The sequence below is a fragment of the Nicotiana tabacum genome, chromosome 11, assembly GCF_000715075.1.
Source record: "Nicotiana tabacum cultivar K326 chromosome 11, ASM71507v2, whole genome shotgun sequence".
Classification (NCBI taxonomy): domain Eukaryota; kingdom Viridiplantae; phylum Streptophyta; class Magnoliopsida; order Solanales; family Solanaceae; genus Nicotiana; species Nicotiana tabacum.
In genome coordinates, this window is record NC_134090.1 from 149788748 (window position 1) to 149813206 (window position 24459).

General features: G+C 40.8%; 1 protein-coding gene across 12 annotated transcripts; it reads left to right on the top strand.

Annotated features, from left to right (window-relative positions):
• Positions 1 to 278: 278 nt before the first annotated feature.
• On the top strand, positions 279 to 24459 carry LOC142166395 (uncharacterized). 12 transcript variants are annotated; one of them, XM_075225555.1, is made up of 7 exons: positions 281 to 654; positions 21798 to 21953; positions 22024 to 22146; positions 22209 to 22487; positions 22570 to 22680; positions 23846 to 23973; positions 24067 to 24459. In XM_075225555.1, the coding sequence occupies exons 3-7, from the start codon at positions 22063 to 22065 to the stop codon at positions 24188 to 24190; spliced, it is 726 nt and encodes a 241-aa protein (XP_075081656.1). In that variant the 5' UTR covers positions 281 to 654; positions 21798 to 21953; positions 22024 to 22062; the 3' UTR covers positions 24191 to 24459. The 12 variants fall into 12 exon arrangements, 9 of the variants coding, with proteins under 9 accessions (XP_075081656.1, XP_075081653.1, XP_075081650.1 ...); XM_075225552.1 differs by having other exon boundaries at positions 21767 to 21953; positions 23846 to 24459; XM_075225549.1 differs by having other exon boundaries at positions 23846 to 24459.

The following is a 24459-nucleotide window of genomic DNA, read 5'->3' on the forward strand; positions in this document are numbered from 1 at the left end:
AGTGAATGTTTGTTTTACAAGTTAGAGTAACTTGTAAATTATATAGCTGAAGTACGAGTACTAGAGGGTATTGAGTTATAGATTTGTAATCAATACATTTGGCTCATTATTCTACTAGTGAAGTTAAAGTTAAAAATTCTACGTAGTATGACATGGTTTTTGTATCTTTTGAGCCGAGTAATTTTTCCCGTAAAATTTTTTGTGTTTACTTTACTACTTATGTTACTTTACCCAGAAGGAGTAACGTAAAGAACCAAAGATTTTAGTAATCCATCAAGGCTAATAATCCTACTTTTCAGGACAACACTTATTATATGGAAATCAGCTTCCATTAAAAGCTAAGCTAAAAAAGCTCTCCGTACCCCCTCTGTCTAACAGTAACATTATATCCCCCTCTGCCGGCCGGCCATATAGTGGCGCGTCCAAGTAAAAGCCTTGCTCCTCCGGCTACTGCCAACAGCCCAGAAGAAGTAATTCCTTTTAAAAATGGCTATGCCTCAGCAATAGCTTCTCCGGCAAAACCCAAAGGAAATAGACTTGGGGGCCCAAATGTGAAAGGCAGAGTTACCACCCTCAATGGAATGCCTGCGTTCATCTTCAAGACAAGCGACTACTATAGGGTGGTGGAATAGGAGTGCAAATACACAATTACAGGTAAATTTCTGAGAACTCAACCAAACATTGAGTGCATTAGATTGGTCTTTGCTGAAAAAGTTTAGCTTAAAGGTGAAGTTAAAATTGGTGTCTATGATTTTCGAAATGTTTTTACTGATGTCACCAATGATGAAGTCTGTAAAACCGTATGGTATATATGATCAATTGAAATCGATGATATGGTTATGTGGCTTCAAAAATGGACTCCGAACATTAAGCCGGAGTAGGACTCACCAATTGTACCTGTATAGGTTCTCCTACCAGGACTACCAATCCACTGTCATACTTGGTACTATGTGAAATAGGTTCATGGCCCAGTTGATGTTCCACTGTCGATAAATATAGCCACTGATTATCGGACGAGGCCAGTGATGGAATATATACCACAGCGGAAGCAATAATAGAATCTTATTCACATGTAATCTAAACAACTAGCACGTATGGAGATTTTAGGATTACCTCTTGAAGCGTAAACACAACAAATCTAGGTCGTTCTCCAGTTACTCAGTTGAAAACACACTAGCAGCTTTCCACAGTCTTCTACTGTGTTACCCAAACAATAACCGAAAAAGAGAATTTTGGGTGGGCAAAATTCTAGTAGAAACCGCAGTCAGAATCATCAAAAAAACGTCCAACCCTTATATCCATATATATAGCTGCGTTTTTTAGGTCAAAACCGTTTTCAAAACCTGTTAGGTTTCCTTCTCCCACTAAGGGACGGTTTCCACGTTTTCTTTCCCACTAAGTAACAGTTTTCACTATTTTCTATTATTTAGGCACAGTAGAGACCACATAATTTAATTAACAAGGCTTCCTATTATGATATTAATTTCGAAATTCTGAAACTAATTTCCATCATAATAAATTACGAATTATTCCACTAAAAATTCGTAATTGCACTCCTTAGTTCAATTTCGAAATTCTTCCATAAAACCTTATTTAACTCCCCATGTTAAGATTCAGATACTAATCAATCAAATTAAATTACTGACTATTTAATTTATTGATTACTTCCTTTAGACTTACACTTAACTTATTTCATGTGTCGGATACAAAATCCACCGGCCGGGTTTACACATGAAAACTTATAAGCTTTCATAAAGGAGTATCATCAATCTCAAAATTGAGACATGGATTCCATCAACTAATTATTACTTCGCCAATGTATATCATTGTTATCCAATTTATCAGGCTTATTGACTCGCGAAAGAATCTCGCCTTTTAATAAATCAAAACAACAAGTGACATACACAGCTAATAATAATTATATCAGGATTAAGAGTATAAGTACATTAAATGGACTAGAGAAATTATTTTATAAAGTCAGTATAAAATACTCATCTCTAATTGATCCGTTCAATACATACAAAATGTACTAGCACAAGAAGTTGGAATTAAACCATTCCCATAATCAAGATAAATTATATTTAATCTTGTGCTACAATCATTCCGATGATTTGTCCAATTCCATCATTAGATTGTGAACATTAACTTTTATGTCTTACAAGAACCGATGATTTAATCTTCCGTGTATAAGCTAAACTCTATACACTAAATCATCTACTATGTAAGCAATGGACGCACAAACCAACACATGATCTATTTAAAATGAAACTTTATTGAATTTAAACAAGTAAATAAATAATTGTTCATAAAGAATACTATAACAATACGCATGGCTTATAGTATATTCTAACAATCTCCCACTTAGACTAATAACCATGCGTCTACAATTTTGACACCCATTCCTTCTATATGCTTATCAAAAGTCTTCTGTGGTAAGCTCTTAGTAAACGGATCTGCCAAGTTGTTCTCTGACGCAATCTTGGTGACCACTACATCCCCTCTCTGCACTATATCACGAATTAAATGATATTTACGCTCAATGTGCTTTGCCCTCTTATGGCTTCGTGGCTCCTTTGAATTTGCAACCGCACCACTATTATCACAGTAAAGCATAATTGGTGCTTGAATCGAAGGAACCACACCCAACTCTCTCAGGAAGTTACGGAGCCAAACTGCCTCTTTGACTGCCTCAGAGGCTGCCACATATTCGGCTTCCATGGTGGAATCAGCAACACAAGTTTGCTTGATACTCCTCCAACTTATGGCTCCACCTCCAAAAGTAAACACATTACCTGAGGTAGACTTTCTAGAATCTCTGTCTGATTGGAAATCCGAATCAGTATACCCAATAGGTACCAGGTCATCCGATTGGTAGATCAACATGTAATCCCTAGTCCTTTTCAGGTACTTGATTATATGTTTAACCGCCGTCCAATTCTCTTTCCCAGGATTAGACTGAAATCTGCTAACAACGCCAACGGCAAAGCAGATATCAGGCCTAGTGCATAACATAGCATACATGAGGCTCCTCACAGCTGATGCATAAGGGACCGCCTTCATCTTTTCTATCTCTTCATCAGTCTTAGGAGACTGATCTTTAGATAGAGAAATTCCATGTCTGAAAGGAAGGAATCCTTTCTTGGAATCATGCATGCTAAACCTCGAGAGTATTGTATCAATATAAAGACCTTGGGACAAGCCTAATATCCTTTTCTTGCGATCTCGCAAGAGTTTGATCCCAAGGATATGAGCCGCTTCTCCCAAATCTTTCATATCAAAATGTGTGGACAACCACTGCTTAACTGAATTCAACATGCCCACATTATTTCCTATGAGCAGTATGTCATCTACATATAAGATCAAAAATGCCACTTTGTTCCCATCCCACTTTTTGTATACACAAGATTCGTTAAGACACTGATCAAAACCAAAAGTTTTAATCGCATTATCAAAACAAGTGTTCCATGCCCTAGATGCCTGTTTTAGTCCATAAATGGACCTTTTAAGCTTACACAACATGTGCTCTTTGCCACTTTCCATAAAACCGTCTGGTTGCATCATATAGATGCACTCATCAAGACTTCCATTAAGGAAAGCTGTCTTGACATCCATTTGCCAAATCTCATAATCATAATGAGCAGCAATGGATAAGAAATCCTTATAGACTTAAGCATGGCTACCGGCGAGAAGGTTTCCTCATAGTCAATCCCTTCTTTCTGAGTAAACCCTTTCGCTACAAGCCTTGCTTTAAAAGTTTGTACTTTTCCGTCTACACCTCTCTTTTTCTTATAGATCCATTTGCATCCAATGGGTTTAACCCCATCAGTTGGTTCTACAAGATCCCAAACCTGATTAGAGTACATAGACTCCATCTCTGATTTCATAGCAGCAACCCACTTATCGGCATCCTTATCATGTAGTGCTTGGTCGTAATTGACAGGTTTGGAGGTAGGCTCCTCAGGGATCCTATCATATGATTCTCCCAAGAGCGTGTAACGAACTGGCTGTCTTATTTCTCTCCCACTACAACTACGCACTACATCAGTTGCAACTACATCACATTGATTTTGTGGTTGAACCACAACATCATCAGGAACCTGAGTCTCCATGCTATCCACAGGGATATCAACGACTTCTTCCTGTTGTGTAGTCTGATCAACATGACTCCCACTACTTTGTGGTAGTATGACTGCGGGCACTTGTTCTTGTGGTACATTAAGTCTATTGACATTTCTCCCACTACTAAAGTGCAATGGTATGTCAAAATCGACTTCTGGGGTTTGGATATGGTCGTTTTGATTTTCAGATGACTGAGTTTCCATTCCTTTGCTGAGTTCCTGTAAAACGAGTTTACTTCTAGGAACATGGTTCATCAAATAGTCCTCTTCTAGAAACTTAGCATTTGTGCTAACAATTACCTTTTTCTCTTTAGGAAAATAGAATAAACCACCTTTCGTCCCTTTTGGATAGCCTATAAACACGCATACATCCGTTCTTGCCTCCAATTTATCCGTTTTCCTCTTTAGCACATGTGCCGGACAACCCCAAACTCGAATATGCCGCAGACTAGGCTTGCGCCCAGTCCACAATTCTGTAGGGGTCAAGGGTACTGACTTTGAAGGAACTAAGTTCAGAACATAATTCGCCGTTTCTAAGGCATGTCCCCAAAAAGACGAAGGCAAATCGGAATAACTCATCATTGATCTAACCATTTCCATAAGAGTCCTATTTCTTCTTTCAGCTACACCATTTTGTTGTGGAGTTCCAGGTGCAGATAATTGAGATGTAATTCCACATTCTGATAAATAACCAATAAAGTCTGTAGAGAGGTACTCCCCACCACGATCAGATCTTAGTGTCATGATATGTTTATTATGTCGCTTTTCAGTCTCAGTCTTGAATTCTTTGAACTTTTCAAAACATTCAGACTTTCGACGCAACAAATAAATATATCCATATTTTGAGTAATCATCTGTGAAAGTCACAAAATACTCAAAACCACCTCTTGCTTGGACATTCATTGGACCACACAAATCAGAATGAATTAATTCTAATTTATCACTTGCCCGATTTCCTTTTGAGGGAAAATTTCGTTTTGTCATTTTCCCTTCTAAACAAGATTCACAAGTTTGTAGTGCCTCCACTTTCAATGAACTTAAAGGTCCATCCTTGACCAACCTGGAAATTCTGTTCAGATTTATATGACCCAAACGCAAGTGCCATAAATAAATATGTTTCATTCAATTCAGAAGAACGTTTTCTCTTGCTTGGTAAATCAATATTATTCAGTTCTTTAGGTGGTAACGGTTTAGGAATAGAGTCAACAACAAAAAGACCATTAATCAATGTAGCCGAAGAGAGATAACGCTTATTATGAGTAATAACACATTTATCAACGTCATGACAATTAAAATTATAACCATCTCTCATAGCGCTAGAAACCGAAATTAAATTCCTTATAACGGAAGGTACATATAATGTGTCTTTTAAAGCTAAAACTCTACCACTACCAAACGAAATACTAATATTTCCTAATGCTAAAGCTGGGGCTGCTGAACCGTCTGCTTGATAAACATTGATTTCTCCTTTACTTAGCCGCCGCGTTACCTGAAACCCCTGCAAATAAGTGCAGATATGATTAGTGGCTCCCGAATCTACACACCATGACATGGTAGAAACAGCCGCTAAAAATGTTTCAACGACAAGTAGATGTAAATCACCTGGTTTATTTTTCAGCTTGGCCAGATAAGTTGGACACTGCTTCTTATGATGCCCGGGCTGCTTGCAGTGATAACACTTGCCCTTAGCCTTTTTCACACCAGCAGTCGCGCCACCAACAGAGGGTTTTTGAGCCTTTTTCTTTTTCTGCCCGCCTCTCGGCTTAGAAGAAGAACCTGCCTCAAAATTCAATGCCACGGGAGGAGCTTGGGACTTGATAATAGTCTCTGCCGACTGCAGCTCATTCAACAATTTCGCAAGGGACAAATCCATTTTGTTCATGTTATAATTCAGGCGAAATTGCTGAAACTGTCAGGCAAAGTCTGCAGGATCATTTCAACCTGCGTGTCCTTATCAATGTTAGCTCCAAGGACCTCCAGTTCATTCAGAAGACTCATCATCTTCAGAACATGGTCCCTGACCGATGAACCTTCAACCATTTTGGTATTCAGAAGGGCTTTCATGGCAGTCTGCTTAGCCGCACGATTCTGATCTCCGAACATTTCTTTGAGATTTTCCAGAATGTCATAAGCAAACTCCATCGACTGATGCTGATGTTGCAGAACATTCGACATGGATGCCAAAATGTAACACCGCGCCATCTCATCAGCCTTAATCCATTTCTGGTAAGCCTTCTGTTCATCATCTGTGGCATCATCTCCAGGTTTTTCTGGACACACCTCATCGAGCACAAATTTGTACTCTTCAGCAATTAGAACAATATCCAAATTTCGTTTCCAATCAACATAATTTGGACCCTCAAGTTTGTTTTGGGTAAGAATTGCAGTAAGGGGATTAAAAGCAGTCATTGTTAATCTGGGAGACATTAAATATTTAAATAGATCAAATCAGTTTGTATTATGAACATTAAAATTCAAAACACATTATATATATACAATCTATGCACCTTGAACAACAAATTTCGATGAGAAATAAGCTATTCTTGCAATATACATATATAATGACAGATTTTCACTCCATAAACTTAAACATGTCATACTCAGATGGAGAGTAAACTGTTAATTTAAGCCAAGTGAATATCAACATTCAACATATATTAGTCCCATTGAACCAACATGCATACTTAGATGGAGAGTAAATACAAATAATCAATGACTAGTATAACATAGTGATTATTCATAATATTTTTATCCGATATGGAAGAAGACCTACGTCAACGTGTAAAAACATTATATCACTGATTTTTTAAGCCCGGGGACCAAGGGAATTGATCCCCACAATTTCTGGAATTAAAAACAACTAAAACAAAATTTCAAAATTTTAGAAAAACAGCAAAAACACCATCTAAACGACCCTGAACGCCCAAAAAACGACTTCAGTCATGAATCCATGAGTATTGCTCACTGGGCCGTTTTGCATGGACCTGCCAAGTTTCAGGTCAATCGGAGTCCGTCAACTTTTTGACCTCCGATTTTCTGCTCTAATTCAGCAAAACGTGTTTTTCCGTTTTACATGATAAAATTCAATTTTCAGATTATTCTAACTCAACATCACCAATATTAAAAGGATACATCAAGTTTTCAGAATAATCAACACAACCCATAACGGATAATCACACAAAAAAAAACAGTGCAGGTTTTCAGAAAAACAAACTTTGCATGTAATTCAAAACTTGCATATAGAACATGATATTAATCCTTATGGTTTATCCTAATTATTTAATTAGACGTGAGTAAGCTCTGATACCAATTGATGGAATATATACCACAGCGGAAGCAATAACAGAATCTTATTCACATGTAATCTAAACAACTAGCACGTATGGAGATTTTAGGATTACCTCTTGAAGCGTAAACACAACAAATCTAGGTCGTTCTCCAGTTCCTCAGTTGAAAACACACTAGCAGCTTTCCACAGTCTTCTACTGTGTTACCCAAACAATAACCGAAAAAGAGAATTTTGGGTGGGCAAAATTCTAGTAGAAACAACAGTCAGAATCATCAAAAAAACGTCCAACCCTTATATCCATATATATAGCTGCGTTTTTAGGTCAAAACCGTTTTCAAAACCTGTTAGGTTTCCTTCTCCCACTAAGGGACGGTTTCCACGTTTTCTTTCCCACTAAGCAACAGTTTCCACTATTTTCTATTATTTAGGCACAGTAGGGACCACATAATTTAATTAACAAGGCTTCCTATTATGATATTAATTTCGAAATTCTGAAACTAATTTCCATCATAATAAATTACGAATTATTCCACTAAAAATTCGTAATTGCACTCCTTAGTTCAATTTCGAAATTCTTCCATAAAACCTTATTTAACTCCCCATGTTAAGATTCAGATACTAATCAATCAAATTAAATTACTGACTATTTAATTTATTGATTACTTCCTTTAGACTTACACTTAACTTATTTCATGTGTCGGATACAAAATCCACCGGCCGGGTTTACACATGAAAACTTATAAGCTTTCATAAAGGAGTATCATCAATCTCAAAATTGAGACATGGATTCCATCAACTAATTATTACTTCGCCAATGTATATCATTGTTATCCAATTTATCAGGCTTATTGACTCGCGAAAGAATCTCGCCTTTTAATAAATCAAAACAACAAGTGACATACACAGCTAATAATAATTATATCAGGATTAAGAGTATAAGTACATTAAATGGACTAGAGAAATTATTTTATAAAGTCAGTATAAAATACTCATCTCTAATTGATCCGTTCAATACATACAAAATGTACTAGCACAAGAAGTTGGAATTAAACCATTCCCATAATCAAGATAAATTATATTTAATCTTGTGCTACAATCATTCCGATGATTTGTCCAATTCCATCATTAGATTGTGAACATTAACTTTTATGTCTTACAAGAACCGATGATTTAATCTTCCGTGTATAAGCTAAACTCTATACACTAAATCATCTACTATGTAAGCAATGGACGCACAAACCAACACATGATCTATTTAAAATGAAACTTTATTGAATTTAAACAAGTAAATAAATAATTGTTCATAAAGAATACTATAACAATACGCATGGCTTATAGTATATTCTAACAGTAATAAAGGCAAAGGTTACGGTGGAGGTTGATCTTACTAAGCCGCTTCTCAATTCCTTATGGGTTGGTTAGGAAGATAAGTTAAACCCCTTAAAAGGATTCACACAAAAGCTGGAGTATGAGGGAGTGCCAAGATATTGTAAACATTGTAGTATTCTTGGCCACTCTCTTGTACAATGCAGAGTTTTAGAAAAGGAAAAGAAAAAAGAGAAAGAGTCTAAGAGTTAAGAACATGAAGGACAAGCTGCTAAGGGAGATAATAAGAAGGACAACACATCAGGGACACACAAGGATCAAAACAAAGGAAGGGATGAGAAGGAAAATACTACTCATGGAGTACATGGCGTTCAAGGGAAAGAAGCAACAAAAGAATCTGGAGAATCAAGTAAAGGAAAATAAGTTATGAACAATGCCAAAGAAGTACAAGAAGGGGGGAATAAGGGGCAATGGCAAGTCCCTAATACAAAGAGAAATAGAAAAAGAAAAAAGTTAGAAGCTAAAGCAGTAGAGCAGAAAGAAAATAACAGCGTTGAGGTGCAAGAGCAGGATCATGAAGAATTTCATAACATCAAACACAAAACCAATACTAAAAGGAGAAATCAGAAAAAGAAGAAAATGCCAAAAAAGAGAGCATAGTGTTGTTTAAATGTCACGACCCCAAATATCCCGTTCGTGATGGCGCCTATCACAGTACTAGGCAAGCCAACCAAATACTTACCACAACGAAGTCTTTTATAAAAAAATCATTTTTCTAGTACCGAATAAGTCTCAAATTCGTCATATGAAATAGATGAATAAAATAGAATATGCGGAAAATCAGTACAAAATACCAACACAGCCCATAAAATCCAGTGTCACTAGTCAAGAGTCTCTAAATACAACTTGCACTGAGTGAATAATACATCATAATACTAAGATAGGAAGGAGGAAAGCAGGACTGCGAACGTCGTGCAGCTACCTTGTAGTCTCCGGTAAAGCTCTAAGAGTGCTGGAAGCTCTCACTCTGATGTCCGGGCACCTGGATCTGCACACAAAGTGCTGGGAGTAACGTGAGTACGCCAACTCAGTAAGTAACTAAAGTAAATAAGGTCTGAGTGTAGTGACGAACAGTTAAAATCATATAATAAGTCTTAACAAAAATATCAAGTCAAATTCTGCAATTTAAAATATAGTCATCTCGTAAAACTTCAGTTTCGATTACAAATCCTTTGAAAACATTTTCAACAGAGGCTCAGTATAAAAGAAGAATGAAAACAACAAAAGTCATAAACAAGCCCTTCGGGCAAGGTGTCACTCGTAAAATATAGCGTCTCGGGCAAGCCTCTCAGTCACTCGTGACTCAGCTCTCGTCAACCAGTACTCACACTCAGCACTCCTGCTCAATAATATCTCATAAAGATAATAATCATAATAATCGTTGTGGCGTGTAGCCAGATCCATAGTTTATAGTTGACTACGCTCACTGGGGTGTACAGACTCCGAAGGGGCTCCTACAGCCCTAGCTTCATATCGCTGCGGTGCGCAGCCTGATCCAATATATATACCGCTACAACGTGCAGCCCGATCCATCTATATATCACCACAGCGTGCAGCCCGATCCATATATATATAATATCATTACGGCGTGCAGCCCAATCCATAATAGATATATAATCCTCACCATTAGGTCCTAAACCTCTCTCAGTCATTAACCTCACGACCACTTGGGAATATCAATAAAAATCAAGGAACTCAGCCCAAACAGTTTTCATATATTAAGAGATGGAGTGATGAAACCGGTTTAAAACAAATAACAGGTAAAACATGACTAAGGATATGCTTTCAAATCAAACAGAGTGAGGAAATTAGTAAAAATACACCTAAGGTCTAAACAGGTCGGCACATGGCCCCAAACACGGCGTACAACCCAACATATAGTATCAATCTCTAAAACACGGAATATCATTTGATTTTAAGTCAAAATACGCGGCTTAATAGTAGCTACAGGATGGACTAAGTCACAATCCCTACCGGTGCACGCGCACACGCTCGCCACCTAGCATGCACGTCACCTCATTTATCAAAACAATACGAAATACCAGGGTTTCATACCCTCAGGTCCAGATTTACAATGGTTACTTACCTAAACCGGGTGAAATACTACTCCGCGACGTCCTTGCCCCTCAACTCGGCCTCAACTCGCGTCGAATCGACCCAAAATCAGAATCATAACATTAGAATATGCTAAGGGAATGAAGCCCATACGAAAATAATCAAATTACAACACAAATCCCGAAATTGGCCAAACTTGACCCCCGAGCCCATGTCTCCGAATCCGATAAAAATTACATCAATAAACTCCTTATCCTCCCACGAGTTCATACATACCTAGATACCAAAATCCCACCACAAATGACCCCTCAAATCCCTATATTAAGGTCTCCAATTTCCAAGCCCTAAACCCCCCAATTCTTGCTACTAGTTTCCATAGATTTCAAGCTTAATCACTCAAAAACCATCATAGAAACAAGTTTAGAGTCCAAAAACCTTACCTCCATGAAATTCTCTTGAAATCCCTCTTCAATTTGCCCCCTCAAGCTCAAACCCGAATGAGAAAATGATGAAATAACCAAAAATTCGCGAAAGAAACCTTATATACTTTTTGGCCCAGGGTTTTCGCACATGCGACCCACTTTCCGCACCAGCGGAGCCGCTTCTACGGCTAGACGACAGCTTCTGCGGCTAGACAACCGATTTTGTGGTTTCCACTTAAACCCTCAAAACCGCATCTGCGGTCTCGTAGGTGCGGCCCAACTTCCGCACCTGCGCCTTCTGCTCTTCACACCCAATTCCGCATATGCGGCTAATAGTCTGCTTCTGCGGTCCCGAGCCACAAGTGCGGTTATTACAGGAACTTCATCAGCTTCAGTTGCAAATTTCCAACTCCAAACTTCACGTCAACCACCTGAAATCATATCGAGGCCTACAAGACCTCAATTAAAAGAACAAACAACTCATATACCACTATCCAAACTCATACCAAACTTCGAATCACCTAAAACAACATCAAATCAACAAAATAACATCGGATTTAAGCCTAAGGTTCTAAAAACTTTCGAATTCCGTTTTTGATCAAAACGTTTGTCAAACCTCAATCCGAATGACCTGAAATTTTTCACACACGTCATAAATGACACAACGGACCTACTGCAACCTCCGAAATTCCATTTTGACCCCCATATCAAAATCTCGGCTATCAACCATAAAAACGCTAAAAAAATCCATTTTCGCCAATTCAAGCCTAAATCTATTAAGGACCTCCAAAAATACGTGATCTATACCACAACTAGTTGTTAAAGCAGTTAATGCTAAGAACGTGAAGTATAATGATAAAATACGTGCTAAGGCGGGGCAGTAATCACACTAAAAGGGCTTGTTATCCGAGTGCAAAGATGGTCGATGGGACCTCGGGGTCGGCATTGATATTGATCGCGAACTACCGGGGATGGGATAATAGTTAAAGGTATAATTAAATAGGGCTCTTTCGACCAATATTAAGCTATAGAATGAAGAACAAGTTAAGAAGCAATGAATACGGGGGCGGCCTAGTACCAAGTGGTAAGGATAATGACCGAAGATAAATGACTTTGAACCAAGGGGAATAAGCAAATAAGAGAAGAGAGAGAGAATATATTATTGCACTTGAGTAGGATCAATGGAGCTCTGCCTTGAAAGGTGTTGGCGACCCCCCTTTTATAGAAAGGGGACACCCAAACTTAGTACAAAATACTTAGTATGACAAAAAAGAATGAGATGTGATAGCCCGTTAGTTTTATGTTGCATGAGGGTTGGCGTCGAGCCGCTTGAATAGATTTGATCGACCCTGGGTGCATTCCTCAGGGAATTCCTGTGTTCGTCGGGGCCTCGGCCGATATTTATTCTTGGTAGGGTATCAACAGGTTTCGAGGGAAGCGACCAACCCGAGATCCCGTGCTTCCTGGATCACTCTCCTAAGCATTAGTCGGGGGGAAGGGGGGAATCGGTTCCCCGGTTTTCATCACACACAGATAGTCTCCGTGTTTCTTAGAGGGAAGTGATAAGAAACAGTATAGACATATCATTTCCCGATCCCCTATAGCGGTATTATGCCGATGATGCAGCCCTTCTTTGAAAAGTATCGAGGTACTTTGCCTTTTTGCTTCTTCGGGATCACCCTAAATGTTACGACCTTTGGAGTGATATCGTTGTTATCGGTTCAGCTTCTATGAACGCATTGACTATGCCTGCTGTTGCAATTTTGAGGGAGGTAATGGCGCCGTCGGTTGCTTTGCCCTCCCTATAAATGGGGCTCCTTGTGGCTAGCTTTTCTACTTAGACTTTCTTCGATACCTATCTCTCCTTCTTTTTCTGCAATCTTGAAGTTAAACCATCTTACCGTGTTCGAGGCCACATGCTTCAAGATTTTACGCTATATGCGCCTTGACTCCTTTCTTGATCTCTTTTTGATTGGACGGAATTGTGCCGTCGTGATGTTGCTGCTATTGACGTTGCTGTTATTGTTGTTGCTACAGTCGTTGTCAGCTTGGGCCGATGAGGCAGAGGGCTGATTCCTTCCGACCCTGGGGGTATCTTTTTGACTATGCACCGCTTCTCAAGATGGGGCTCAGATTATACACCGCTGCTCACCCTCCTCCCTTGGCTTGGTGCGTTACACCCCTTTTGGATTCTTGGGGGGTGTGGCGGCGGTTTCCGCGGTTGTTGCTTCCCGGGCCGAGGCAACGTCTTAAAAAGTGGCTTGGTGGGTTTGATACTAGTAAGGATTCATGATAGCCAGATTTTTCACCCAACCACTTCTTGTGTCCTTCCCTCACCTCTCTTCCTTTTGAAGATGCCATTCAAGGAATCGAGATGAGGTCCCTGAGGGCCTCGGACTTGGAAGATATTCTTTGAGGTCATATGCTCGAGGGGATGACGACAGAGATGCCGCACAAAAAGTAGGCTAGACTCTTTGGCTTTTGCTGTATGTATATCTTTGGATTTCTTTTTTGCGTGATGATCCCCTCGCAGGATTTTATAATCATATGTAAGGACCCCTTGAGGGTTGTTTTTTATGGATTTCTTATGATTATGAATATACTTTCTCTGACTTCTGCTTTCCTTACTTTGGTTTGTTTCTGTATGCTCCCATGCCCTTAAAGGCTCTTTGAATGCCTTCTTTTATTTGTTGATCGCCGATATCTGACTTGAGTGTGTGCATTCATTCTGATCTCCTGCTGATCAACATGGTTCTCCTCCAACCTACCATCGTACTTCGGACCAATCTTGGATCGTTCTGACAGTTCCAGGCTATCATGGTCCTCTAAATTGTTTGGAGGTCATGCACCAAATTTCGGGGCCTTTGGGAATGTCATCCGGATGAAGGTCATCTTCGGGTACCCGGGGGTCCCTATTGATCTCGATGTAGATAATCCTTTTATAATGTATAGGATTGACTGTTGCTGAGGAGTTTGCTTGTATTTGGGTACTTCCTCGGACCTTCGTGGAGCTTTTGATTGATAAAATGGCTTCGCGTAGGGTTCTTTGTGTCCTGGCCCAAAATAAAACCAATAACATCGGCCCGCCAGATCCTTACTGTGAAGGCGTGGGTGGTGTCTTCGAACTTCGTAGTTGCCTTTGAGAGGAGGCTTGACCGAGGGTCGAAGGGTTTAGGGACGCGGTGGCTTCTCGAATGTAGTCTCCGGGCAGAGATCTGCCTACCTTTGGATCATCTAGATCGATATCCGGGGACTGTTCCGTATGAGTGTATGTTAAGATGCAACTATATTTGCTAGCTGGCTTCCTTTGGCGGAGGCCTTTGTGTGCTAATCTCGTGTTGGCGAAGGCATTGCTGGCCTTTTGGGGCTTTATCTTACTGCGATAGAGGCTTCTGGGGTTGGCTATCATATCTACGCCGGATACGATGCTAATGGATGGTGCCCTTGGTTGTTTTTGAATTTGTCCCCATTTTTCTCACATGCAATGTGAGGCTACTTTCGCCTCCTCGGGGGTCGTCGGAACCTACCTTTAATGGCTGTCTTTAAGGCAGAGACTAGGCTAAGGTGAATCGTTCCTCCTAGGTGTTGGTACCACACCTTCGAAACTCTCGTCAGTTATTTGAAGGGATGAAAGGATGTCCTTCAGGCGGTACGCCCCGCGCTTCGCCGGCTCTATCTGTGATGATGGCGAGTCCAACAGTCGTTCTTTTCTTTCTTTGTCGCGGGCGTTGTTGGTGTCGGACGGTCCCTTGGGGGCATGGATGTACCCCCTCTGGGGGGTTGTTGATTTCCAGGAGGGAAACAACGATAGTGAGATATGTGATGTGATAGAGCCTTTTATCAAGGCGAGGCCGTTTCACGCCCCTGAAGAAAATGCATCAATTGAGCCGGGTGTTTCCGTAGCCTTTGATTCCGGGGTGATAGGCCCAAATTATGGGAGCTATTTGATGGAGCAGGTGTCTTCCCGTAGTACACGCTTCGCCCCCCTCTACTTTTAGGGCTAACCCCTTTTTTGTTATATTAGCTGCAGAAAAAATTGGAGGTTTCGGAGTACCTTATGGGCGACGTCAAGCTTCGCCAGAGTGAATCATGAGGAGCTAAGGGCTCAAGTGCAGGCTCAAGATTCTAAGGGGGTGAATGTCTCGGCCAAGGTCTCTGCTTTTCGAGGTCCAACTTCTTTTGACTTGTGACAGTGCCAAAGTTTAGCCGGGTATGATTGGGAAACTTCGAATTTGATCTTTCGAAGTTTTAGAGCCGAGATAATTGATGCTTGGGCCAAAGTGACACTAAGCCGAACCAAAGCGGGTCAGGAGATGGCAATTCGAGAAATATGTTCGTTGCAGGTCCCTAGGAGATGTACTCGAGCAGGTTGGTGTAAGGGGTTCCGTTTTCCCGAAGGAATTGGCTCGAGCCAGGCGAATAATCGTGGTGCTTGGTCACTTCTTGCTGAAGTTACGGAGGGCGATTTTTGACAAGCTGTATCCCTTTTAGCGCGGAGTGTAGATTTTGTCATTTATTGTCACTTTGTTTCTGATATATGCAGAATATGCCTGTAGATGGAGAGTGCGCCTTTTTTGCACATGCAATATATAAGAAGTAATTTGAAGCTTTGTTTCTTCTGTACCTTTTTCTTTGTTATTGCTTTTGACCGGGCGGGCTGGTTTTGTTGTTCGATGGGATCCTCATAGGTCCGAAACTGATCGGGCAGATCGGGGGCTCTTAAGCATGACGTGAGCAGGTGCCGGGGCCTCCGTGCTTGGCCTTGCTATTTAGGCTTGGTCTCTGAGTCAGGCTCCGACTCGAGCTTTCTTGCTCTTTGAATTTTTGGTGCCCCTGAGGGTAGGTAGTATTTGTTTTGATCTCTTGCCCTTGGCCATTCGCCGCTCCAATTGGTTGTTGGGTCTAGTTTGTGAGTCTCATTGTGACTGGTGCTTCAATCGACCCTCAAGCTCTCTCCCACCTGCATGGGCGAATGATGATGGCTCATTGTGCTTTTGGTCGAAGTGACCTCACGGGCGCGTGGCCTGGAAATTTAATCGACTGACGACGGTATCTTTCGAGCCCTGCCCTTAGGCATCCTGCAGTTCAACTATTTTGGGTCCAGTCTCTGAGTTGCGTCGCGATTCGAGTAATCGACCCTTAAGTTTCCCCGATTCTCTTGCCGGCGATAGTGGCATTTATGTCGCGCCCTTGGCATATTGCAATTTTCGGGTCTAGTCTCCGACTCACATTGCTATTAGAGCTGTAATCGACCCTCAAATTTCCTTGAGTTTCTTGCCGGCGATAGTGGCACTTACGCCATTTGGTCGTTGAGACCTTTTAGTATGTGACACGCAGGCTTACCTCAACTATTTTGGATTCGGTCTCCGAATCGGGTTACGATTCAAGCTTATTTTAATCCTCAAGTTGTCAAGATTTTTTAGCTGGCGACAATGGCTCTTACACTGTTTTTTCTCGTGGGCTTTTTTGTAGGCTTTGCCTGACCCATCGTCGGTTCCTAGAGGAACCTCAATTTCAAGTCGTTGTCGATGATGTTTCGAGCACCTCGTAAGGTTCATAGCTCGTAGGTGGAGTAGATCGACGCTTTTGCATTTTGGAGCCGACATTGTTAGAGCTCGTTTTTGCCTGTTGAGGGAAGCCTGTTTTAACCGGTTCTTTTCGAAGTATATTTGGAGTAGTGGCCTGCAATTTTTTAGCGACAGTCTGGCATCCTCGAGTCGCGTTATTTTGGCTATATCAGCCATTTTGACCGTAGTCATATGCATTTGGTTGTAGCCATTTTTGATCCCTAGTGATCGTTTAGGCGTCTACATCAAGCGTATGCCCTTTAGGGATTTTTACAAATGTGATATATAGCCTTCGGGATTTTCCATGCCTGTTTAGGTCTTACAGTTTGTCATGCCTGTTGAGGTCTTACAGCTCGTAGAATAGATCTGGTTATGCCGAGTCTGCCCTTTAGGGTCTTACAGTTTCGGATTTTCCAGTGGATGGCGATTGGAGACAGTTTCTGAGTTATCGAGTTTGCTTAGTTTTGAAGACCACTTCTCGTGTACTCGGAGTTGCATTGTGGGGCCTTTGTAAGCCCAGGGTTCCGACCCTGGGGTCGTGTTGGCGCTGAACCCTTTAAGTCTCCGAGTGTCTCGGGACGTATTTGGCGGAGAGGTTTTTGTCGAGAGTATACTGCGACTTTACCTTTTGGAGAGTGAGATGTTGGAAGATATTCTCCGATCCATTGGCGCAATACCTGTGTTGTTGTGCTGAGTTGACCTATTTTTGGTCGATTGCGGTTACTTCGGTGATTTTCATGTTGCCTTACTCCGAGAAGGATCCCTTCTCTTTTTTCATTGATAAAAAGGAAGTTTTGATTGCCCGATATGATAATACATGCTTTCGCTTTGGCGGGATCTGATTACATCGACCGTTTGGCCCTATACATCATCTCCCCGTAGGAACCTTTGCTTGGTGTTTCTCCACCTTCTTTTAATTGGGTGGCTTCCAGGGGAATGCCCCTCGCCGCTTGAAAGTTGGCCATAAGGGTAGCTTCGAGCAGTTATGTGGAGTTTTTCCCCTTTGAGCAGCTTCATAGCCGTTGCATTGTTAAAAACCTTGCCGGTAAAAACCATTCTTTTTTGGGATAAAAAACCCGGTCGAAGGAAAAGAGTGCAACGGGAGCGCTTTTGGGGGTTTCGAGGTCTCCTAATAGTGTTAGTGTACTGGTATCTTCGATTGAGTGCCTGCATGAGGGTTAGTTTTGAATTTGAAATGAAACAAAGGAATGGATGTACCTTAAAACGAGATAGGCTGGTGGCACCTTGGGTTTGGCTTATTATGATCGCTCGAGGGCGGACACGCGATGCGGATTTCTATTTTGTGTTGTAAAACCCGATCGGGGTTGAGACTTGATTCACCCGTTGGCTTTTTCAGGAGCGGAGGTACGGGCGATGGTAACACATTGTGTATTGCGAACATTTCCCTTGCCGCATGTTGTTCCCTATAGACGATTTTGATCCCGTCCTTTGTCAGAAATTTTATCATCTGGTGGAGAGTGGATGGTATCGCTCTCATGCAGTGTATCCACGGTCGCCTAAACAAGGCGTTATACCTCATTTCTCCCTCGATGACATGGAATTTGGTATCTTGGGTTGTGCCGACCACGGTAATCGGAAGGATGATTTCTCCTTTCGTTGTTTCGTTCGCCATATTGAACCCATTAAGGACCCGAGTGGCGGGCACGATCCGTCCAGTTAGTCCGAGTTGTTCTACTACCTTTGACCTGATAATATTTGTCGAGCTACCTGTATCCACAAGTACACGTTTTATCTAAAAAGAATTCACAAGAAAGGAGATTACCAGGGCGTCATTGTGGGGTCGAGACAGAGCCTCAGTATCTTCTTCGCTGAACATGAGGGCGTCTTCAGGGATATTTCTCCGTGTTCGTTTTTCCTTAGTGATGGATATTTTTGTTTTCCTCATCATGGGTTCCTGCGGGGCATCGGCGCCCCCCATGATCATGTGGATGACGTGTTGCAGCTCGTTTGCCTCATTTTTCTTGGTTGTCTCCCTATCCCAAAACTAATTTTCTGCCCGATTGCTAAGGAATTCCCGAAGGTGCCCTTTGTTGAGTAGCCGGGCCACTTCTTCTCGCAGTTGATGGCAATCCTCGGTCCTGTGGCCGTGTGTGTTGTGGAACTCACACACTAAGTTGTAATTTCTCTGCGAAGGGTCTGACTGTATTGGTTTGGGCCACTTGGCATCCCTGATTCTGCCGATAGCGAACACGATTTCTGATATGTCGATGTTGCAGTTGTATTCCGATAAGTGGGGAGCGTTCATTGGTGCCATGTTTCGATCGAACCTGGTTCTGTTGACGAGCCCCTGAGGGTCATGTCCTCGATCTATCCTCCGATCATTGCGGGGTTGGTTGCGCCTCGGGGCATTCTTTCTGTCTTCAAGGTACGGTTGGTACCTTTCTTTGCTTGGTTTCGTCTCTTTTGCTAGGATTCTGTTTGGGTTTACTAAGCCCGAAGGGGCTCCCAGCTGATCATCCTCGGCCCTGATCTTTGACTGGTATCAGTTGTGAACGTCTGACCAAGTCACGGCCGGGTATTCGATTAGATTTTGTTTAGCATTTTTGAAGCCATCGAGCTTCGTTCGTTCAGGCCTTGGGTGAAGGCCTGCACTGCCCAGTCGTCGGAGACTGGTGGCAGCTCCATCCATTCCATCTGGAAGCAGGATACGAACTCCTGTAACATCTTGTTCTCTCTTTGCTTGATTTTGAAAATGTCGGATTTCCTTGTTGCTGCCTTGATGACTCCGGCATGTGCTTTTACGAAGGAGTCTGCTAGCATGACGAACAAATCTCTGGAATTGGGAGCCAAGTTATAGTACCACATCATGGCCCCTTTTGAAAGCGTTTCTTCGAATTTTTTCAGCAACACAGAATCGATCTCGTCATTTTTTATGTCGTTGCCTTTTACTATGCAGGTGTAAGCAGTGACGTGTTCGTTAGGGTCAGAGGTGTCGTTGTACTTAGGGAGTTCCGACATTCTGAACTTTTTTGGGATGGGCTTTGGGACTGCTTCCTCGGGGAACGACCTCTGAATGAACTTCTTTGAATCCAAACCTTTGAGGACTGGGGGCGCACCTGTGATATGATCGACCCTAGAGTTGTAGGTCTCGACTTTTTTATCGTTGGCTGCGATCATTTTATCACCTGATTCAATCCTTTTGGTGAGGTCCTCGAGCATTTTTACGATGGCGGGGTCTGCCACTGATCGTTGTTGCTTGACCTTTCGAGTACTTGCTCGATGGGAGGAGCTGTCTCTGGTGCAGCTGTGCTAGGGGTTCTTGGGTGGCTTTGTAGCTGAGCGGTGGCCAGTTGTTTTACCAATAACATCTCAAAAATAATATGAAGACTAACTTCTTGTTCTTCCCAGGCGGGAGTTTTTTGTGCTTCCTGTTGGTCGCTGTGTTGTACGCTCCTGTCGGTGTGAGAAGTTTCGTCGACTTGTTGTGTGTCCTGTGAATCTGCGCCCACTAGGATCGGTCCGGGAGCGATATTAGGATTCCGCGGTGGTGCTCCAGCGGCCGGGATAGCCACGCCATTTTGCAAGAAAATAATCACTATTATTTTTAGCTCCACGGTGGGCACCAAACTATTTACCGTAAAAATGGTAACAATAATTAAATTTGTAAATGGGATTCTAAAAATACATGATCTATTCTCGAGCTAGTTGTTAAAGCAGTTAATGCTAAGAACGTGAAGTATAATAATAAAATGCGAGCTAAGACGGGGAAGTAATCAAACCAAAGGGGCCTGTTATCCGAGTGCAGAGATGGTCGATGGGACCTCGGGGTCGGCGTTGATATCGATCTCGAACTACCGGGGACAACTGGGTATGGGATAACAGTTAAAGGTATAATTAAATAGGGCTCTTTCGGCCAATATTAATCTATAAAATGAAGAAAAGGGTAAGAAGCAATGAATACGGGGGCGGCCTAGTACCAAGTGGTAAGGAGAATGACCGAAGATAAACAACTTTGAACCAAGGGGAATAAGAAAATTAGAGAACAGAGAGAGAGAGAGAGAAGATATTATTGCACTTGAGTAGGATCAATGGAGCTTTGCCTTGCAAGGTGTTGGCGATCCCCCTTTTATAGAAAGGAGACGCCCAAACTTAGTACAAAATACTTAGAATGACAAAAAAGTATGAGATGTAATAGCCCGTTAGTTTTACGTCGCATGAGGGCTGGCGACGTGCCGCTTGAATAGATTTGATCGACCCCGGTTGCATTTCTCGGGGAATTCCTGCGTTCGTCAAAGCGTCAGCCGATGTTATTCTTGGCAGGGCATCGACAGGTTTCGAGGGAAGCGACTGACCCGAGATCCCGTGTTTCCGGGGTCACTCTTCGAAGCATTATGTCAAGGGGAGATCGGTCCCCCAGATTTCACCGCACCCCCGATTTTCACCGCACAGAAGTGAATTCGTAACATTTTTACTATCTTTGGCTTCACCGTTACAGAATTCGAGTTCGGAGCATTCTCGTGTATCCACCAGCTCTATCTTTGTAATATAGAAGTTTCAAGATATTTAGAACCATATTTCTATAACAAAATAGAGAAGAAATCTATTGGTTTGAGGCTCACTTGTATCTGTAAGCCGATTAAGTAAATAGCTTATGAATGACATCATCCCCGCGCACAAAGGCACTTGTCTTGCAGCAGATAGACTTCCCTGCAATTTGTTTCACTCGCCTAAATTTTTCTGTAAAAAATAGTAGGAACAAGGAGCATATAAGCCGGCGTATTGATGTTATATACTTGATAATAGCTTAAAATCTTGTTATACAAGAACTTTATTTGATCAAAAAGATCTAGTAACAGAAGAACGAATAATATGCAAGTATGATTAGTAATGTATTTAATTTACAATCAAATTAGATTGCAACATTCTTTGCCTTATATTTTTAGCTAAATTCCCATCGATTATGCCCAGTCTTCAATGCCTTCATCTGAAACTACTCCAGCGTTTCTAGGCCACATATTAGAGTCGATAGTAATTCGACATTCCCATACACTGATAGTGTTACAGCTACACAGACTTCTACACAAAGGCATGCTCCTCCAAATGTTGGAAAGTATGATGATCTTCGGAGGTTGATTATTGTTCCCGATGGAGCAAGGTAAGTATTAATATTTTTAATTTCTAAGAAATTATAAATATAGTTTCTAACTTGTTTAAATTTGTTGTAGCTTTTATCCTCCTCGGCTACAAAAGCCGTGGTTGAATCAATGTGTTCATTTTATCACGAACCATGGAGGTCCTGGTCAGAAGTTCCATGTCACATTAGGGACAGAATGTTTACTGAATTTAGGGTAAAATTAATCATTACTTTATTTTAGCTCGCTTTATTCAATCTAACATGTTTTATTTGCAGATAAAGTGTGCATGGTCACATGATCTTGAGGCAGAGGTATGGACTGTTTTCTTTAAGAAATGTTCCGATAGGTTTTTTGATTTGCTTCGGACTGCTCGAGAAAATAATGTGAGGCCAACTTGGATTCTTGATGATTTATGGGTTAACCTTCTTGAATATTGGAAATCTCTGGAATTTGAGAAGAAGAGCCGCCAGGGAAGGGAAGCCCGTATGTCCGAGAAGGGTAGCTCTATGCACACGGGGGGTTCAATTAGTATGGAGACTCATCGAAGAAGATTGGTAATGTGTTTATTATATTTTTCTTGATTTATAACTGCTTTAGTTATCATTTTTTTTAATATATTTTATTTTTCAAGAAAAGGCTAAAGGAAGACCAGTTACTCATGATGAGGTGTTTGAGGAGACCCACATGAAGAAGTTGAAGGATGGAACAAAAATAACTTGGGTCGAGACGCGAGCAGAGACAACCCATGTAAGATTAACAATATTATTCACATAGATCTGTTTTTACTTTTGAATCCTTAAGCAAAACCTATCGTGGAAAGATAGCTTATTATTTTGTGCTATATAACTTGGTGATAACAAGATCTGTCGGTAAACAAAAGTTGAGTATAAATTAGAGCTTATGAATCCCTGTGTCTCTATATGTGAATTAGTTGTGCTGTTGAAATTTTTCTATGTTTAGCATAAGTGTGATTGCCACTTTGTGTAGCTATCAGAGATATATTTTAATCTCCTTTTTCTTACTCAAGCAAAAGTCAGCAATCAAAATTTTTAGATTGTACATTCAAATAGGTATAAAAACAAATATGACATAACATCAAATATAGTAATTTTCAGATTGTACTTTCATAATATAATTAAGATATATTTTAAAACCTTCTTATTATAAATATTGAACGTCACATTCAGAGCCCACCATGTTGCAAAATAAATCCCAATCTTGAGCTTCTGAGCTACAACAACTTGAGTTTCTTGATCAAAATCAATGCTAATTGGTATTGAATGTGGCTTGCTTGCTTCATAGGCATTGCAGTGGACCAAATTGTCCCCAGATTTTGACTCTTTTGATTCATCAACATGTCCAAATCCACTCACTGCTGAAATATACAGAGGTTTTTGGGACAGAATATTGGCCTTGACACATTTTTGCAGGGTAATTTTCTTGGAGAAAAATGATGAAACGTAAGGTTTAGAACTAAAAATATTTTGATGCACCGGATCAAATGTTGTGGAAAGTCCAAAACATTTCCCTACAGAGAAGGCCATTTGTACTAATTCTTAACTTAAAAGGGGAAATAAATGAAGTGTAATGCTTTTTTGTACATTTTAGTCATGTTTCAATAACTTTGTGTATTACTATTATAGCCACACTAGAAGGAACAAGAAAAGGGAAAGTTCATTTTTATCATTTCCAAGATTTCAATTTCAACGTCTTCTGAATTATTTGTATTTGACAACACTTTCTTTTCTGACCCTTTTTCTCCATATTTTATTGATACTCATAATATTTTCCAAAATAATATCCAAGATAACAATGTTGTACATTACACTTGCATAATTTTCTTTAATAAAAATTTACTTTTATAATAATTATAATATTTTTACTGAATATTTTCAAACAAATCTTGGAGAAGTTCATTCAAAGTCAACCGACTGATGATCAAGGTAGGTCAATCCAACCAACCCAAGAGAAGTTCATGGACATGTGGATTAAGGCAGCTGGTGGAGTGCATAAGGGGAGAGCCTACGGCCTTGGATCAGAGTTTAGTCTCAATCATCTTACTTCTGAATTGTGTGGTTCTTATTCTTCTTCACATTGCTCGATTGATGTGGATGAGTTTGAGCAATTGAATAGGAAGTGGCGCACATTACTGAGTTGTATATGCAAGAAAGTGCTGCAAGGGAGGAAGAGGCGAAGCGGAGGGAAGAAAAAGATACGCGAAGAGAAGAAGAATAAAGGCAATGGGAGGAAGAAATGAGGCGAAAGGACGAGGCATTAAGACTTGTCACTAATGATGTTGAAAGCCTCAAGTCTCAGATAAATTCTCTCTTAGCATCTGGTGTATTTCCTCTGCCCCGTTCTCCGACACCATCTGATGATCATTAAGGAGTAGTTTCTTGTATTAATTTGTCTTGGATGGTATTTTGGATGTTGAATATTGAATGTTGGATTTTTTGAGTTTTTGTTCTACTCTGTTTAGTTGGATATTTTTTATGAAATGGATTGAATTGGATGTTGTTTATGAAA

Coding starts and splice junctions, on each gene's coding strand:
- LOC142166395 (XM_075225552.1), top strand. CDS start 22,063: ATGTGTTCATTTTATCACGAACCATGGAGGTCCTGGTCAGAAGTTCCA. Junction 22,147..22,208: donor GAATGTTTACTGAATTTAGG/GTAAAATTAATC, acceptor TTTTATTTGCAG/ATAAAGTGTGCATGGTCACA. Junction 22,488..22,569: donor AGACTCATCGAAGAAGATTG/GTAATGTGTTTA, acceptor TTTCAAGAAAAG/GCTAAAGGAAGACCAGTTAC.